General features: G+C 37.2%; 1 protein-coding gene across 1 annotated transcript in view; it reads right to left on the bottom strand.

The window, feature by feature from the left end:
- Positions 1 to 286: 286 nt before the first annotated feature.
- GOLGA4 (golgin A4) overlaps positions 287 to 18,435 on the bottom strand; it is a 76,664-nt gene continuing 58,515 nt past the window's right edge. Inside the window, 7 exon segments of the mRNA XM_066323239.1 lie at positions 287 to 1,044; positions 3,080 to 3,143; positions 5,550 to 5,636; positions 7,282 to 7,385; positions 9,195 to 9,270; positions 9,875 to 9,943; positions 16,646 to 16,759. Of these exon segments, the coding sequence (XP_066179336.1) occupies positions 3,114 to 3,143; positions 5,550 to 5,636; positions 7,282 to 7,385; positions 9,195 to 9,270; positions 9,875 to 9,943; positions 16,646 to 16,759 (480 nt within the window). The 3' untranslated portion in view covers positions 287 to 1,044; positions 3,080 to 3,113.

Consider the following 18,435-nt stretch of genomic DNA (forward strand, 5'->3'; position numbering starts at 1 on the left):
ACCCAAACCAGACTGTGATTCTGTGATAGTTTAGAACTTTTATAAATCAAGCTTCTCTATTTGCTACATTCTCATGCTAGCTTTTCAGCCCACCATGTATCTGTTTCACAGGTTGTGACCCCTTGGAAACTTGAATGTCTCAATTGACTTCTTACAGTTTAATGTACTTAAATAGCTGTTCTTATGAGAGTGATTTCAGCTTGGAAATATCTCAGCTAACCATGTCTCCAACAGGAGTAAGAACAAAACTGCTGTGTCCTTTAAAAGAAAAATCACACCAAAGGTGTTCTAAAATTATACAGTAAATAAACTTTATTTCATCTCAGCTCTATTCATATTAGTGCTGTCAACAGTCACTGATCAGCATACAATACAGTTATGTAGTAACTATTTACAATTTACAGGAACACAGCTTTTCTCCAGAAAATGTAAGTACAAAAGCTAGGAGTAAACAAACGAGGTACTGCAATTTGGATTTATTGTAGGCAAAAGCATATAGAAGTGACCTTCTAGTAAACAATCAAGATCAAATCAGGAGAGAATAGTCAACAAGAGTGCCTAGTTCATCAGAAAAATCAGCTCAACTGCTATCCATCCAAAATGTATTGCACAATTCGATCAAAAAAAACCCAAAACAAAACAACAAAAAACCCCCAAAAAACTCTCCAAATCATTTATTTCAACTTTTAAAAAAACACCCAGTAAAACCTGTATAGATATACAGTAGCAAACAATTCTTTCCTAGGATAAAGTCTTTTCTTTCCTTTAAAAAAATAACCTCTAACACAAAATAGAAGACAGTATTCAATAGAAGAAAAATAACCAAATAACCCCTGATTATAATTTCTGCCAAGGCAGTTTTTATTATATTCACAGTCCAAAGCTGGTGCTGAGTTTTGGTTCTTGCTGTTCTGTTTGTAACCTAGAAAAATAACTTTTCTTCTTGTCCCTTCTCAAGGGGCAACAGAGATATTAACACATTTCTAAGCAGCAATGTCATGAGACATTCTCATCAGAGTATCTTCAAGATGGTCGTAGCCACAACTAGAAGAATGGAAAGTTAGAAGAAATTATCAAATGTTACATCTTTGCGAACAACTTAATATTAAAATAATTGCAAAGTTTATTAATACAATTAGGAGACGGAAGAATTTCAAATAAGTCAAACTGCCAAATTAATTGAGCAAGGAATTCCATTCCAGTACCTGCAAAACAGTCAAGAAACTGATGAAAACAAAATAAGGTGTAGCAAAACAGTCAGCAGTCTCACTGGAAATAGTCTACCACATTACTGCATATTAATCCAAAGAAAAACAAAGTTGGACTCTCTTGCATAAGGCTTATCAAAATTGAAATGATGATGCAATATATTGGACCTAGCAAATAGCCTCTGCTACAGGAAAATATCAGTTGCCTTCACAATGAAGTCAGCATCCTCTTAACTTCTAAGTAATATACATGCAAAATACTTGAGATGATGTAAGCAGCTACAATTGAATAATGAAGTCTGAACAGGTTACATGTACATTAGCTGATGTGATGAAAGTGTAACCAATTATTTCTGACATTAAGGTCAATATCAACAAGCCTTTCTGTGGTATGTTTCAAAAGCAGCTCAGAACACCTGAATTTTCTTACAGCAGCATTACAGACAGCATGACAGGAATGTAAGTTTCAAACATACCTTCTGCAACCTATTCTGCAATAGTGTTGTAAATAACTTTGTTCCATCAGCATCAACAATCAATTCTTTTTAACAAGGGCTAGAGAAAACAGCTGCTGATTTTGTCAGAACTGATAAAGCTGTTGGCAAACAGTCCAAACTCTATCACATTTTAAGTGCAATAAAGTGCATTCATTACTGTATTCAAAGACGGAAAAGAACACAAAGTAGAAACCATGACTGTTAGAGAAACATTTTTTTTCCTTTGGAAGTGGTATTAGTTTTTGTTGAAGGCTGTGTTTGCATGACTGCAGGAGAGGAAGATAACCTGTCAACTGCACTGTGGTAACTGGCAATGGCAATAACCTAAGTTAATAAATTTTATTCCAGCAGTGATGCAGGCCAACAACTGCATTTTAGCCAAGAGATAGCAACTGCTTCACATGCACTGAATCAACTCCTGGCAACTGCGCAAAGTTTTCCAGTTGCAAAGAAGGAAAAAAAAAAAGCTGAAGCCACCATATCCTATAGAATTAATCTGCAGAGTTTATTAAATATTATACACCACTTGTGAGTCAAATTATAATCTTTATCAGCCAGTGCAGAAAGTTTTTTCCTGTGTAATTCCATATCCCAGTCCTCTCTCAACCAGCTATTGCTTGTGTGTTGCTTGTTTAAGCTAGGCTAGTCTGACACAACCTGTGGCTTTAGGCCTACATCAGCTGTTCTGTTCTTGTAATGCTACAATTAGCATTGCAGATTCATAATTGAAGTAGCTTAATAAAACTTGAACAAAAAAACAGAGAGCATAAAGCTCCCCTAATTGTTCTCTGCAATCTCTCTGCTTTAGCTCCTCTTGATATCAAACCAAAGCTGTGATTTAGAAAGGTCCTGATGCTTAAGCGCAATCATTCCTAATCCCTCCACAGAGAATATTCATCAATCTTTCTAAAGATAATTCATTTTCATATTCACAAGATGCAATAATTAACTTCAAGCAGTACAGAACATCTCCCACAAATCAGATTTATATGCCTATTCAAAAAAGGAACTCAGAAAATAAATAAATACAAAACAACACCAAGTGTAATAAAATTCAGTATTACATACTAATTGATTTAAAATCTTATTTTATTACTACTACTGAGATTTTTGTGGCTCAATCAATATTTGAAGTTATGCCTAGGGTTAGGGTCAATCAAAAAGTTTGATTTTCAATCAATATTTACGATTTTCAAACTCAGCTTTGTAAAGCAAAACATGATTAAGAGGAGAACAAAAATATCATACACATATACAACAAAAATTTGGTTTTTAATGAAGGAAAGCAGGCAAAAAAAGAAAGCAGAAGAATCATAAATTGCATAATACAGATCTCATTTTACATAAAACAAGAATGTATTAGACTTCACTCACCTACACGTTAGCTAAGCACAGACTGGTGGCATATTCAAAAGATACCACTGCGAGGTGAGGCAAACTACAAAGCCAGGAAGAGAAGAGCTTATTGGACTAGTTTGTTGATAGCCTTATGTAGTGTTAACAAATAAGAACTCTGTAGACATCTATGGATGAGATTGCTGCAGTTAGATCACAACAACTACACAGTAAAAGCCAGATTACTGAAGATTACATTGATCCAGCATATGCTTATTGACAAGGAACTACTACAAGTTTTCAGAAACTTGTTAAATATATGCCCACTAAGAGGGTATAAATTACTTACAGATACTTAGTACCACACACTTACTCTAGTAGCACAGTAAGTTAATAATTTGCACATTAAAATTAGTTACAGATGTTTTAGCAATAAACTAAAAGTTTCATGTTAAAATGCACATTTATATTGTAGTTCAGAACTTCATTGCTCCTGAGAGCTAAACATCGGGTATTTTCACATACCAGCATCAGTCCAGTATTAAGTATGGAGAAACACTAGATCCATGTCAGCCAATAAATAAAAACCAAAAAAACCCAAGCATATTTCTTGACAGAATAATTTATAAAGACATCTCCAACTTTTCAGTTCTAAACAGAATTATGGAAGACTCATCTGCAGAATAATTTGTACTTCAGCAAACAAACATAGTAACATTGAGAGTGAAGGAAAAAATACTTCCTCTGTCATAATATGTCCTAATATTTGAGTTTCCATCAGATGTTTAACTCAAATCTCCTTGTGGATTTAGAAAGGAGAAAATTCATTGGTTAGATATGAGCCAAGAAGGGACTGCTATGTGAAACCTAAGAACTCTTTGAATATCCTCAGCAAATCAAAGCATTGTAGCCTGCAAAAAAAACCAACCTTATTGTGTGTTTTAGCCAAAATTTAATACCAAGGATGAAAATATGTTGGATGAATTCAAGTTAAATTTTCATTTTGTGTCAGAAGTTGAGAATGTCTGTTGTAGGAAGAACAGGTTTAAATATTAAAAAGCTGAAGTGACTGCAAAACAAGGCCTATCTCTCTGTTCCCAAAATCTTTCCTAAATATTATTCTATCTTACCAAAACAAAACAAAACAAAGTCTCAGCTTTCTATTTTAAGGTCAGAGAGAAAAAAACATGCCTGGGATACATGATACTTATTGGAGCTGCAGCATAATCAATATTTTTATCTTCTAGAAGTATTTAAAATATTTAAGATTGCAAGACACTCAAACATACTAAGTGTACAGGAAAATGTTGGAAGTATTTAGCACTTTCCTCAGATGTGATACTGCAAGATGAAAATACAGACTTTTAAAAGAATTTTTCAGTGTATCAACAGGACTTTAATGTATCTATTTCAAGTGAAACACAAAATTATTAATATTTTTATTTATTCTGTATTTGCAAGCACTAAATAAATATATACGCAAGGTCAATGAGAGAAACAGAATGCAATTCTTCCTCTCACTTTAATTCCTAAATATTTCACTAAGGTGGCCCACAGAGAGGGATCACAGTGTTGATTCCAGACACAATGCAGAGGAGACTATTACTGCAGTTTTTAAATTTTAATTAAAAGTAGCTCAAATACATGAAACAGTAACAGTAATACCAAAGAAATGCTTATGTTCAAATAATCTTATCTCCTTTTGCATCTGCTTCTAAAACCCAATGTCATCTTTCTAGTAAATAGGTCAACTAGTAAATACTAAGCAAAGGTCAAAAAAAACTGGGAAAAAAGACAACACCAATGTTGATGACTTATTTTTGACATGTTGTGACCCAGAATGAACTAAAGTATTTTTGTGTTTATTCAGTACAAAAATAAGGCAGGCTCAAACAAAAACCCCCAAAAACCTAATCAAAACCCCAGTCTTGTTAGGATACCCACTTAAGATAAAACTGAACATATTTCACTTCAAACACACATATCTCTGGTGATTGAGATGATCAACTTTCTATTCTACAAGCAAAATGCCTGTTGTTTTTGCAGAAATTTTATCCCAGGTCTGAAAAAATGTCTCTTGATATAGTTTTCATAAAACTGGTATGACTCCACAAAAACTTCTGAATTTAAGAAGCATGAATTTTATATATTGTATGCATTTTTATATATATTTAATATGTTAGATTACCATTTCAATTTAGAAATTTCATCCAGAGAATAGTAGTGATGTTTGAACTTGCTTTGGTCCTATTGTACCCATCGGTATCAGAAATATGTCTTAACTAAAGAAAAACAGTAGTAAAAAAAAATGCTTGCTCTTTTTCTCACTCTTGCTATAACTCAAACCTAGAGCTGGAATTTGATATTTCACTGAAGAAGAGGGAAAGAGGGAGAAAAGGAATCCACTTGAACATGGACACAGGGAAAAAGAAGACATAAAAAAGTTTTTAATTCCTTATTCTTGAAATCTAATCCTCTTGCATAAACTTGATTTACTTACATAACTTACCATTGGTCGAGCATCTTCTCGTTCTAGTATCTTCTGAGTCTGATCTGCTGGGAACTTCAGCACTGTTGTTATAACCTTGGCCATTGTCTAAAGAGATACACATTACCATACATAATTCCACATCCACAAAAAATCTTTATTATATTTTAAATGTAATTTAATTTAATAATACTGGATACTGTTTTATTAATGTCAGTGGAAAACAGTGAAATCAGTAAGATATAACTATTTGATTCACATTGTATATACATAATATGAAAACAATGTTTGCACATGGTCACAAACTTCAGCTACTATACTGTGATATAAGTTCTGTGGTATCTATGCTCAAATGATAGAGTCCATTAATAAGACAGTATATTAGATAAAGTGCATGCCTTGAAAAAGCAGTCTGTCAATTCTGTTACAGATACTCTGCCAAGCAAGAGGCAAATAATAAAGTTGGACTGGAGGGCAAGATAGTAAAACCTCCCAACAAAGACACAAACACACCTTGGTCAAGCAGTTCACAAAGAATGTGCTAAGTTACACATTACAAGTCATGACACAAATTCCTGACTCTTAGATCCATATCAACCTTTTCTTACGTCTCCAATACTGTAGACCAACTGGTGCATTCATTAATGTCTTTATCGCATTCCAGTACCACTAACTAGGATGCATAATTGGCAATACATCTTAGATAATTTGCACAGATTCTTTTGAACTCTGTTCAAAAAAAAGGAAGCATGACGAGAGATATCACGAATTCCGCTACTGAATAAGGTTTGAGATAAGGCATACATATTTGCACTACAAAAGGGGATTATGCACAGAGAAGGTCCACCAGAATGATCTTACAAGACAAAATTAGATTTAAAAAAATGCCTCTTCTTGTCCAGGAAGATAAAAGTTGAGAGACAGGAATATCTGTACTGAGAAGATGAATTACAATGAAGATGAATTACAATCTTTTAACTCAAGAACTGTGTTGGAGGTGGTGGTAGAAAGCACAGTAATACTTTAGAAGCATACTTCAAAGTGTTTTAAGAAGTTTTATCATTCACATCATCACTGCTCATGGTTTTCTAGTCCATGTAGCAGGATAAAACCAGTTCTCAAGACATATCCATAAAATTATGATATGATATAATCCTGGTGAGAGCAGACACTAAGCTCAGTGTCCTCCAGCAACACATCTAATGACTGAGAGAAAACCAGCAGATGAAATCAAGATGACTACTGTCCAGCTTTTCACTACTTTTAAGAGTGAATTAATAAGGCATACAGATTTGGGAATACTATGAAACATCTTTAAGCAACTACTGAAGAGATATTTCACCATCTTCAGCTGGTAACACACCTACTAAAAAACTGTTACTTAATCCAACTGTTATTTACCATGTCTTGATATGTTTGTGTCAAGATTACATCAAAAGATCACTTTCACTAATATTGAGCATACCAGCTTTTATTTTACATTGTTTGACTTGATTACAGGACTTCTCTGATAAAACCTTATCTACTCCTAAAGGTTTTTGTGTTGATGGGTACAGTGGTGAGAGATGTGAAAACCCCCTTCACTCATCTTGGCAGGCTGATGAAGTTTTGAAAAAAAATGAGAAAGCTTATTGAATCCTACGTCAGAAATAAACAGCTTATAACAAATCACAAACACATGGTACTTCTACAGTAAGGGTGTTAAACTTTACTCTAACTTGAATCACCTGTCAGCATATACAAATTTCCATACCTTTGTCTCACGACCCATCATATATTCAAAGAGCACTTTTCTCAAGTATTCAAACTCAGTGGGTTCCTCAAACAAGGAAATGTCAGTATGGTGAAGGTTTTCATCTGTGTAAACAAAAATAAGAGAATATTTATACTGAGAGTCACTCATCTGAATCCAAGTTTCACTAATGGCATTAAACCAAACAAGAACAAATGCTGTACTCTGCACCTGGGATGGAGTAACTGCAGCCCTTCAGAAAGGCATTTGGGGGTGCTGGTTGGCAGGAGGTGCAACAGGAGTCAGCAGTGTATGTGCCCTTGGCAGCAAGAGGGCAAACCTCATCCTGGAGTGCATCAAACACAGCATCATCAGTTGGTCAAAAGAGGTGATTATCCCACCCTATTTAGCACTGGTGCAGCCTCACCTTGAGTACTGTGTGCAGTTCAGGTTTCCAACATTTAAAAAGGATGTGAAGGTACGTGAACACACCCAGAGGCTATCTCTGCTACTGATAAGGTGCTGTCAGGCATGTCCTCTGAAAAGCAGCTGAGCAGTCTGGGTTTGTCTAATTTGGAGAGAGGGAGGCTAAGGGGTGACATCAGTGCTCTCTCTCTACAGCTTCCTGAGATGTTGATAGGCAGGTGCTGCTCCCTTCTCCCTGGTACCCAGTGCCAGGACATACGGAAAATGGTTCAAACCTTAATGTATCATGGAGAGTTCAGACTTGATGTGAGGAAGTATTTCTTTACCAAGAAGGTGCCAAACTCTGGAACAGACCTCTTGGAGAGGTGGTTGATGCCTCATGTTTGTCAGTGTTGAAGAGGCATTTGGACAGTGCCCTTAAAAACATACTTTAGCTTTTCATCAGCCCTGAAGCAGTCATACAGCCCTGAAGCTGGACTACAAAACTGATGTTGGTTCGTTCCAGTTGAAGTATGCTAAGCTACGCTTCCTGCTTCTCTCCCTACCAGTATATGCCGAGGAATTCTTGATTGCATTTCTTCCCAGCCCTGCACTAGCAAAAAGCAATGAATACCCACCACCATCTCCCATCACTGGCTCAGTCACCTTGAGGGAAGGAGGCATGGACCTTCTGAGGGGATGAGAGCTGTAGATTGTCCTGAGGTAATTTGACCATTTGCAGAGATTTGCAAAAAGCAAGTGTGACATAGTTTTTGAAAGTCTTCTGAGATCATCCAGCTAAGACGGTTCTGCACAAGATGGCAAACCTCCACATCTCTAACAATAGCAAGGCTCAATACTTGAGCCATGAGTCTCATGCAGTATGTACTCCTCAATTCAACAGCTTCAAATCTTTTGGAAGTGAGAATACCTGTTCACTGGCCTGTGCATTTTTCTATCATATGTCAAAAGAGTCTGAGAAGAACAGTATACCACCAGAGAGAAAGTCCATAAGCCCATACTCCCAAGTGTCTATCCACCAGTGTCTAAAGGACAGCACATGAGCAGTGCAATCTGCTTCTCTCTGGGTCCTGGGACTGCTCACAGGCCTTGGGTGGCTTGGACCAGCCTCCCCTGGGACCCTCACCATCTGCTGCCAAGGGCCCAAGGGATGTGTCCCAGCTCAGTCTGGGACCTCCTGGACCTGCCTGTGCCCTGCTGTAGGTGTGCTTATCTCTGCCCCTGTGTCCTGGATGCTCTTGGGTCCTGCACCACAGAGAGCTTAAGAACTCTGATACAGGGCTCTTTTAACCAGATGACATACAAAAGAAAACATCAAACAAAACGCTGTGGGATTTAGTCATCTGAAATCACACACCAACTCTATTATAATAGACAAGAGGAAACAAGGATGTCATAAGTGTATTATTACGCAAGTGTTTTAAAAAGACTGACGTTTTATTTTCTAGACCAAACTGTATCTTTCTAACAAACAAAAACCTTATTTGTGATGACAACTGTGTACTTACCTCTATATGGAGTTCCAACTGATGTGACATACATATGTTTCTCGTAACGTTTCAGCTGGTCTTCCAGTACATGAATCTAAATAGAGAACAGTTGACATGATAAATTGTGTTAATTAGCAGATAAAATAAGCATAACTGAAACAGTTTCCATCTACATATCATCTCTTACAAAAGAAAATACATTTGCGTTTTAAGGAAGGAAAACATTAAAAACTGTGTTATTAAAAACTTCTCTGATGTTGTACATGTGTATATACACATAAAAATATCTATAGCAGACGTTGTGTATATATTATATATTTATGTTTCCATTTTATATGTAAGCACAAATAAAAAAGCATAAAACAAAAATTGTACTTAAACATCAAAAAAGTTTTTGTTTTGAAAATAAATCCAGGATTTCATAAAGTGCACTGTTCCTATTTTCACTGTGCAATTGCTTTGCTAACCAGTATTATAAGTATGTGGTATTTTTATTCTCAGGAGATAGAATAATGCTTTGAAAAGTACACAGATCTTCTGAGAGCAAGTATGAGTGAAAACTATTTTTTTGTCTATCATATTCATAGTACCTTGTATGGAAATGTAGCACATCACCACTGGAAAAGAACAAACCTTTTAATATTGCAAACACAGAGCATGAAACAAGATTACTTCTTACTCATTCAATGTCACCTTACCTGCTCTTTCAATTCCTGCTCCTTCAGCTTTGAATCATTGACTAGTGTTGTCTTCTGTGCAAGTTGGGCCTGAAAAGACAGTCACATATGGAAGTTGCCAAAAATACATCATAGGTACCTTTACAACACACACAAACTTATAAGCAGGATTTCAGCTTTAAAACTGCTCCACAACATAAAGTATTAGAGAGGAAAATCAATAACATGTAAGACGTACCTGTAGTTCTGTTATTGTGACCTATAACAACAATAAAAATTTAGATTAAAATGTATGAAAAATACTACATCAAGCACTGGAGAAAGAAACATTAATCATCTAGGTCTGATACAGTATGTTAATTGAGAACAACAAAAATTGAAATTACTAGTAACAACTAGTCTCATAAATAGTTTCATTTATTTGTATTGACAGTACGTAAAGCTGATATTTAAATTATATCATTTGATTCTGTAAGACAATCATCATAAATATAACTTCAAGAACCTAGGGTTTCCAAATCTTTATGAAATGCATATTGGAGATGACTAATAACTTAATGAGTATGAAATACATCACAGGATACCCCAACTACAACAAATACCACTCAGAATATTCTATGTTTTTCCTAATTCTTCAAGTTACATTAGAAAATGTGAACATATACCTGAAAAAAAGCTTCAGATAAGAGCTTCAGGAGCTCTAAATCTTGCGAAGATGTTTATGAAGTACAGAAAAAAGTTCTAAACTGAAATTTCTATTTTTCAGTGTTTCAGCTCTAAGGAAAATAATGCTTCAGTAGTCATGGGTATAACTCAAGGTTGTATAAGCATTTCAACATCAAATAATTTATATGCATTTTTTTTTAAGGAAGGCTAAACTTTAACACAGAAACGATACGTATTCACAGAATCACAGAATATTACAAGTTGGAAGGGACACACAAGTAGCACAGAGTCAAACTTTTAAAGTGAATGGTCCATGCAGGGATCATACCTGCAACTCTGGCATAACTAGCATCATGCTCTAACCAATTTGGCTGATCTCAGGGTCAATATTACTTTTTTCTTCCCAAGCCTCTTTGCAATTGTGTCAAAAAGGAGATTTATTCCCCATCTCAAGTTGATAAGATCTGTGGGGTCTCCTACACTCTACAAACAGAAAATAGGGGAAAATCATTCCTCTAAGGATCTCAGACCTCTAAGGTACATTCTTGCTTCTGAAAACCTCAATCAGACATTTATTTTCTCATATGAAGAGACACTTTCCATTATTTTTACCTCCAAATATTAACACTTAAGGTTGTTAGTATTTGTCACAGTCAGACAAATATTGTTCCAATATCTAGGGTACACTTCAGGTCAAAGTGGATATGTTATGTGTAATGTTTGATTTAGTCTGACAATAAGCAGCACAGAAAGTTTTATAAGACAAACATCCGTGATTTGGGAGTCTGATTTTAGACAAAAAATGCTGACCACAGAAAGCTGCATCCAGTCAATGGAAGACTTTAGACTGTTTGACGAGTGCTGAAGGGTGAAAAAAATCAATACCAGAATAGAAAAATGTCCCAAAGCAACAAAATAAAAAAACAATCAAGTGAGACAAAAAAATATGGCAAATATAATCTGTTTGAATGCACTGTAAAGTCCAGATGTGGATTTATACACATCTGTTCAGGTATGCTGACAAATACCACAGGCCTTGTCCGATTTTCTCATATAGCTTTGTAATGCTGCCTATATATGCTATTGTAGCTGCTGCAAATATGTACTATTGTAACAGGGAAAAGGAAAATTAGTTTCCTACAAACATACCAAGCACAGGCAACAGACAAACTGAGACAGGAAAAAAAATAAAAACCAACTCAATCTCTAAGGAGGACAAAAGAAAACTACCTCTTGTCTCCATAACAGATTGTGTCAGAGTAAGAATCAAATCCTGAAATACTGATGAAACAGGAATTGAAAGCCTACTTACATCAGTCTAAGTATTTGAGCTTTGACTGGATCAGAAGATACATCAGGAATTATGCACACATTCTACATCTATTAGAAGTTACATTGTTTTGAGATGAAATCACCATTGTGAATAATATCAAATAAGACATTTACATTCAGTTGAGTCAGCTATGCAAAAGAAAGCTTGTAAACAATTTGCTAAATTTGAATTTAGTTGGAATTCTCAAAATTACTCAAGAAGGTTTGATGCCGGCATTCTAGAGAAATCACATATATACAATCAGGGAAAAAAAAAAAAAAAACCAACTGCATTTTTATTTTGCAACTGCTTTGAACCTGGATGCTTTAACTGTATCTAAGTTCCAGCACTACCACACAACCTGGTCTTCTTCCCCCACAAATGAAATTAAACCTTCTTTATCCTTTAAAACTAAACTGTTTATCAGTGATGGAGTTCTCTGAACTGGTTTATACCCGCCACAGATGGAAGAACTCCTTTGAGTTTCTCCAAAGTCTGCCATGGAAACTCCAAGGAGCAGAGAGCTGGGGACAATATTCCAGACACAGGCAAAATTAGATGCTTATTTTGTTTATTGCAAACATATTCACTTTTAGAGATTTAATATTCGCAATATTCAAATATTTACAGCTCATTGCCAATCTCTCTGATACGTTTTTGGGAACAACTGAGGAATCATAGAATGCAAAAAGGTTGGAATGGACCTTAAAAATCATCTAGTCTCAACACTCCCTGCCATGGGCAGGGATACTTCCCAGTAGACCAGGCTGCTCAAGGCCTTATAAAACCTGACATTGAACACTGTCAGGGTTAGGCCTCTACAAAATCCCTAGGCAATCTGTTCAGTCTCACTACCCTCAAAGTGAAAAATTCCTTCCTAACATCTAATCTAAATATCACCTCTTTCAAATTAGACTCATTGTTCCTTGTCCTTTCACTACAGCTCCTGATAAAAAGTCCCTCTCCAGCTTCCCTGTAGGCCCCCCTTGGATACTAGAAGTTTGCCGTGCAGTCTCCATGCAACCTTCTTCAAGCTGAACAGCCTGAGCTGTACCTGAACAGCCTGTGTTCACAGGGGAGGTGATACAGTCCTCTTAGAAAATTCATGGCCCTCTTCTAGACTTGCTCCAACAATTCCAACAGTCTTTTTACATTGAGGACACCAGAATTCTGCACAGTACTCGTAGGGGATCACATGTGAGCAGAGTAGAGGGTCAGAATCACTTCCTTTGACCTGCTGGCCATATTCCTTGTGATGCAGCCCAGGATTCAATTGGCTTTCTGGGCTGTGTGCACACACAGCTGGCTCATGTGGAGTCTTTCATCACTTGTCACTCCCAGGTCTTTCTTTGCAGGGCTGCTCTCAACCACTTCTCTGCCCAACCCATTGGTGTGTCTGGGATTGCAGTGACCCAGGTGTAGGACCCTGTGCTTTGCTTTGTTGAATCTCGTGAGGTTTGCCTCAGCCGACATCTCAAGCTTGCTGAGGTCCCTCTGGATGGTATGACCCTTTCCCTCCATCATGTTGACCGCATCATCAAAGAGCTTGGTGTTTTCAGCAAATTTGCTGTGGGGTGCACTCAGCACCGACAGGTTTCACTGTCCATGTCACTGATAAAGACATTGAATAGTATCAGCCCCAGCTAGTACTGACCCCATGACTGCATCAAACACAGCATCATCAGTCAAAAGAGGTGACTATCCTACTCTATTTACCACTGCTGCAACCTCTTCATTTAACTGGTCTCCACATGGACAATGAGCCATTGACCAAAACTCTCTGTGTGTGGCCATCCATCCAGCTCTGTATCCACCAAGTGGTCCATCCATCAAATCCCTGTCTCTCCAATATGGAGACAAGGATGTTGTGCAGGAGTGTGAAGTGCTTTGCTTTAAGTTCAGGTAGACAATGTCAGTTCCTCTGGCCCTGTCCACCAACACTGTAGCCCCATCATAGAAGGTCACCAAATTTGTTAGGCAAAATCTCCCCCTTGTAAAACCATTTTGGCTGTTATCAATTACCTCTTTTTTCTTTTTATCCTATGTGCCTTTGCACAGTTCTATGATCTCACCTAGCACAGAGGTGAGACTGATTGGTCTGTTAGTTTCACTGATATTCCAGTTTCCCCTTTTTAGAAATTGGGGTTGTAGTTCCCTTTTTTCCAGTCACCAGACTGACATAATTTTTCAAAAATGATGGATAGTGGCTGAGCAATTTCATCACCAGCTCCCTCAGGACCCACGGATGAACCTCATTGGGTCCCATGACTTGTGCACATTCAGGTTCCTTAGATGGCCTCGAACCTGATCATCTCCTTACAGTGATGTGTTGGTTTTGCTCAGCCTGGTTTTTGGTAGTGGTGGGGCCACAGAGATGGTTTCTGTGAGAAACTGCTAGAAATTTCCACCTTGTCCAGCAGAGCCAATCTCTGATGGCTCTGAAGATGAACATGCTGCTGGGCTAACGAGAAATGATGGTAATGCCTCTTCTTAAACATATTTAAGAAGAAAATCAAAACAAAGTGGTGGTGTAGTTTTAATTCGAGCCAGAGAAGATGAGGAGGTGAGAACATGTGAGTGAAACAACATGGAGACACCAAGGTCGGTAGTGAAGGAGGGCAGGAGGTGGTCCAGGTGCTGGAGCCAAGATTCCTCTGCAGGCCGTGGTGAAGACCACAGTGAAGCAGCTGTGCCCCTGCAGCCCATGAGGATCCACGGGGGATGCACAGATCCACTCACAGCTCATGGAGGGGAGGTGCCCATGCCAGAGTGGGTGGATGCCTGGAGGAGGCTGTGATCCAGTGGGAGAGCTGGTGGAGAGATGGGGCCCCTGCTTCCACGCTGGAGCAACCTGTCCTTGGAGGACTGCACCCTGTGGAAAAGTGACCCATGCTGCAGGACCCTGTTTTGGCAGGACTGCTGCTTGTGAGATTGGAACAACATTGGAGAGGTTCATGGAGAGCTGTCTCCCATGGGAAGGGACCTCATGATGTAGCAGGAAGGACTCCTCTCCTCAAGCAGCAGAAGAAAACTCACGGTGATAAAATGGCCAAAACCCTCACCCCCCTGTCTCCTATGTTGTCAGTGGGAAGGAGGGGGGGGAAGAAAAGATGTTTTTAAGACCTTCTTTTACTTCTCATTATCCTTTTTTGATTTTGTTAGTAAAAAATTCACTTTGTAACTCTAAGTTGAGCCTGTTTTGCCCTTGGAGTGTCTTCTTTGAGTCCTTATCTCAACTCATGAAGTATTCATTAATTTTTTCTCTCCTCTGCCCAGCTGAGGCAGGGGAGAATGAGTGAGCAGCTTTAATGGCTGCCTTGTGTTTGGCCAGTGACAAACCATGACAAGTGGGCTCAGGGTCTTCATCCTCCCAGTCCCTGCAATCTGACTTTCTTGACTTTGGTGGCACGGCTGGAGCACTTGCCATTGAAGACAGAGGCACAGCTGTCATTGAGAACCCCAGCCTTCTCTTTGTCCAGGGTAGCCACATTTCCACTTTCCTTCCAAAGAGGGCCCACATTACTCCTACTCTTTCTTTTGTTTGCAACACATGTATATAAGCCCTTCCTGTTTGCCTTAATTTCCCTGGCCAGAACAATTCTGACTGGGCTTTGGCTTCCCTAACTTTGTCCCTAGCTTCCCGTACAATTCCTCATATGACTCTCAGGCCACTTGTCTTGTTTCCACTTCCTAAAGGCTTTTTTGGCTTTTTTTTTGCTCTGAGTTTGCCCAGCAGGTCCTCATTCATCCATTGAAGCCTCCTGGAATTTTTGCTTGATTTACTCCTTGTTGGGATGCACTGCTTCTGAGCTGAATACATGAAATACCATTGCTGGTATACAAATTTGATGTAACTTTCATGTCATATCTGTAATCCAGAAGATGCATCTATAATACAATACTAAATGACTGCCTGTATTTATAGCAGACTGCTATAACAAACTAGGAATTAAACAGTTAACAAAGCAGTCCTACAGAAAAAGTACTCTTTAGACTTTTTATAATCATGTTTTAGAAGTTAGGAGTCTCTTAAAGAATCTTCCTCTAGATAATAAAATCATATAAGACTATCAGTAGGTGAACAAGGGTTAATTAAGAATACAAGGCAGTCTTATACAAATATTTCTGCTTTTCCTGTTATGAAAACCACACATACCATAGAACAGTTATAAAAACTAATATAAAGGGTTTTGTATGCAAGTGCAAGGCAGAAGGAACAAACACAGTGTACTTTAGGTTTCTAATGTCAAACACATAAATTTATTCTCCCCAGGGCTACCTGTTTTAAAAATGAAAAATTTAAAACTAATGTTAATATGAATTCTCATCAATGACTCAAAAACTCGTACACTTTTTCTCTTTTCAGTATAACAACAGCTAGTAGTATTTTCACGAAATAATTCCTCAAATTAAAATGTAATCTCAGAAAGACAAAAGAATGAAGGCAGTCTTTTCAATGAAGGCCTCTGTCCATAATTGATATATTCAAGGCACTACTTCAAATACCTCTGAAACATGAATTTTAAAAAATCACTCTAAAATTACTTAATGGGATTTTTTTTTTCCTTCTAAAGGGCTTCAGTAAAATCAACATAAACACATATAGAGGACAAAAAGCCCCCACGTTAATAATAACAACAGAACTGGATTTTTCAACATACCAATTAAAAAGGTAGTATCAAATATCGCAGATTCTAAAGAGATTCATTTTGTATATAAAAGTGAAGGCCAGATACATAAATAAAGTCAAATTAGGAAAAAACTACAGAATTTCACACTTAGAGATATAAAAACAAATGTCAGTGCCAACTCACTTTTTCACTGTTGCAATGTTCCTCTTCCACAATTCTTTGTTTGTATACCTTCTGCAAGTCCTCCAGCTGTGCCTGCAACTCATGAACTTTTGCTGTCATCTCTTCTTCACGAGACTTCAAAATACAGGCAAAATATTACTTATACAATTAATCATTTTACTACTCAAAACTTTAACTATAGTGGACATAAAGCAATCAACATTGTCCTATACACAGAAAGCATATGCTTGATATTTGTGTAAAAGCTTTTTTACACAAAAGCTACACAAGACTCCTACAGAACAGACCAAGAAAAAGAACTGGTGCTTAACAAGACTTTGTAGGCCTCCAACAATAAAGATTACATAGTTACCATCACAGTTACATTTTTTTTAATTCCAAAAAGGTTTTATTTCTCTTGGTCACTAAAACAGCATTCAAGTATAATCCAGTAAGTGCACGAAGGTCATAACTTTCATAGAAGGGGTAGATGATGACACAGAATTATTTCCTGTATTATGGAAGTGACAAGGACCTAAATCCTTTCCTCAGCCACTCTTGCAAAGATGTTACTAAAGCAGTTTTAAGCACACTTTCCAAAACAATGACCAACAATTTCCCATTCTCAAGGGTTTAGAAGGCAGTATTCCATGTGGAGGAAAGAAGCAGTAACAAGAATGGCAGGGAGGAAATTAACTTTTCCTGTACAGGAGAAAAATACGATCTAAATCCTAGGAAGTTAATCCATCTATACGGCACTCTGCAAAAACAAGTATTTTTAAAAATTGTGTCCCCCCTCTGGCCTTTTTGTGAGAGAATATGTTAGAGACGTTACAAAACAGGACTCCAATTCCTAGTGCATGTCTATGTTGCTGAAAAAAACTAAAACTATAGTTTCACTCATGCAAACAGTACAGGGCCGTCAGTCAGCTGATGGCTCTGTAACGCAGTAATACTTCAAGTCAAATTAGTACAATTCATTAACTGATAACAAGTCCAGAACTGCTGATGGAAATTTTGTTCTATTCAAAATTCTCAGGAGTACAAATTATAATGATATAGAATATTCTCTGGAAAAGTAAGTGTAAGACTAGAAAGCTGATCTAGGCTTAATAGACTTGAATTATGCCATTACTAATAAAAAATACTTCCCTCTTAGACCAATATATAAGGTGCTCCTTCCACATGGCTTCAGAAAAAAACACCTTCCCCATGCAGCCCTTCAGTCCAGAACACATCACCAAAAAGAAACAAAGCAAATCCACCCACAAAAATGAGAAGATGCAGTATCTGAGCAATTTTTACAGTCTCAAAGTTTAAAAAATACACACAGCTCAAGGCAAACCTTGCTCAAATATCATGACCTCCAAACAATGCTAGCTTCTATTCATTCCCATGATTTTTCTATGCTCTCAGAAGAGCATCAACAATTAATTGTTTCTAAGAATTTTTTTTTTCTTTTTTTATAGACTGTTATACTCCCCAGGTTAAAAATTCTCAATACCTGGCATATTCAGGGATAGTGATGGTTGTTGTTTTGGCTTTTGCAGATTTTTTGAGTTTTTTCTCCACCAGGAATCTAAAATATTACAATTTGTACACAACTGTTTAATTAAATAAATCACAACTGAATGCACTTCATTCTTAGCTATAAAAGGTAGTTGAAAGGCTGAAAAGAAATTGAACACAAAATGACAAATGACACTTTTGTACAAGCGACATACCTGTGAGCAATTATTTGGATAAACCTCTGAAGGGAGATCATTATTTTAAATTTGAAATTATTAGATATCAGGTAGGCTTCCAACATG

This window comes from Sylvia atricapilla, chromosome 1 (genome assembly GCF_009819655.1).
Source record: "Sylvia atricapilla isolate bSylAtr1 chromosome 1, bSylAtr1.pri, whole genome shotgun sequence".
NCBI lineage: Eukaryota > Metazoa > Chordata > Aves > Passeriformes > Sylviidae > Sylvia > Sylvia atricapilla.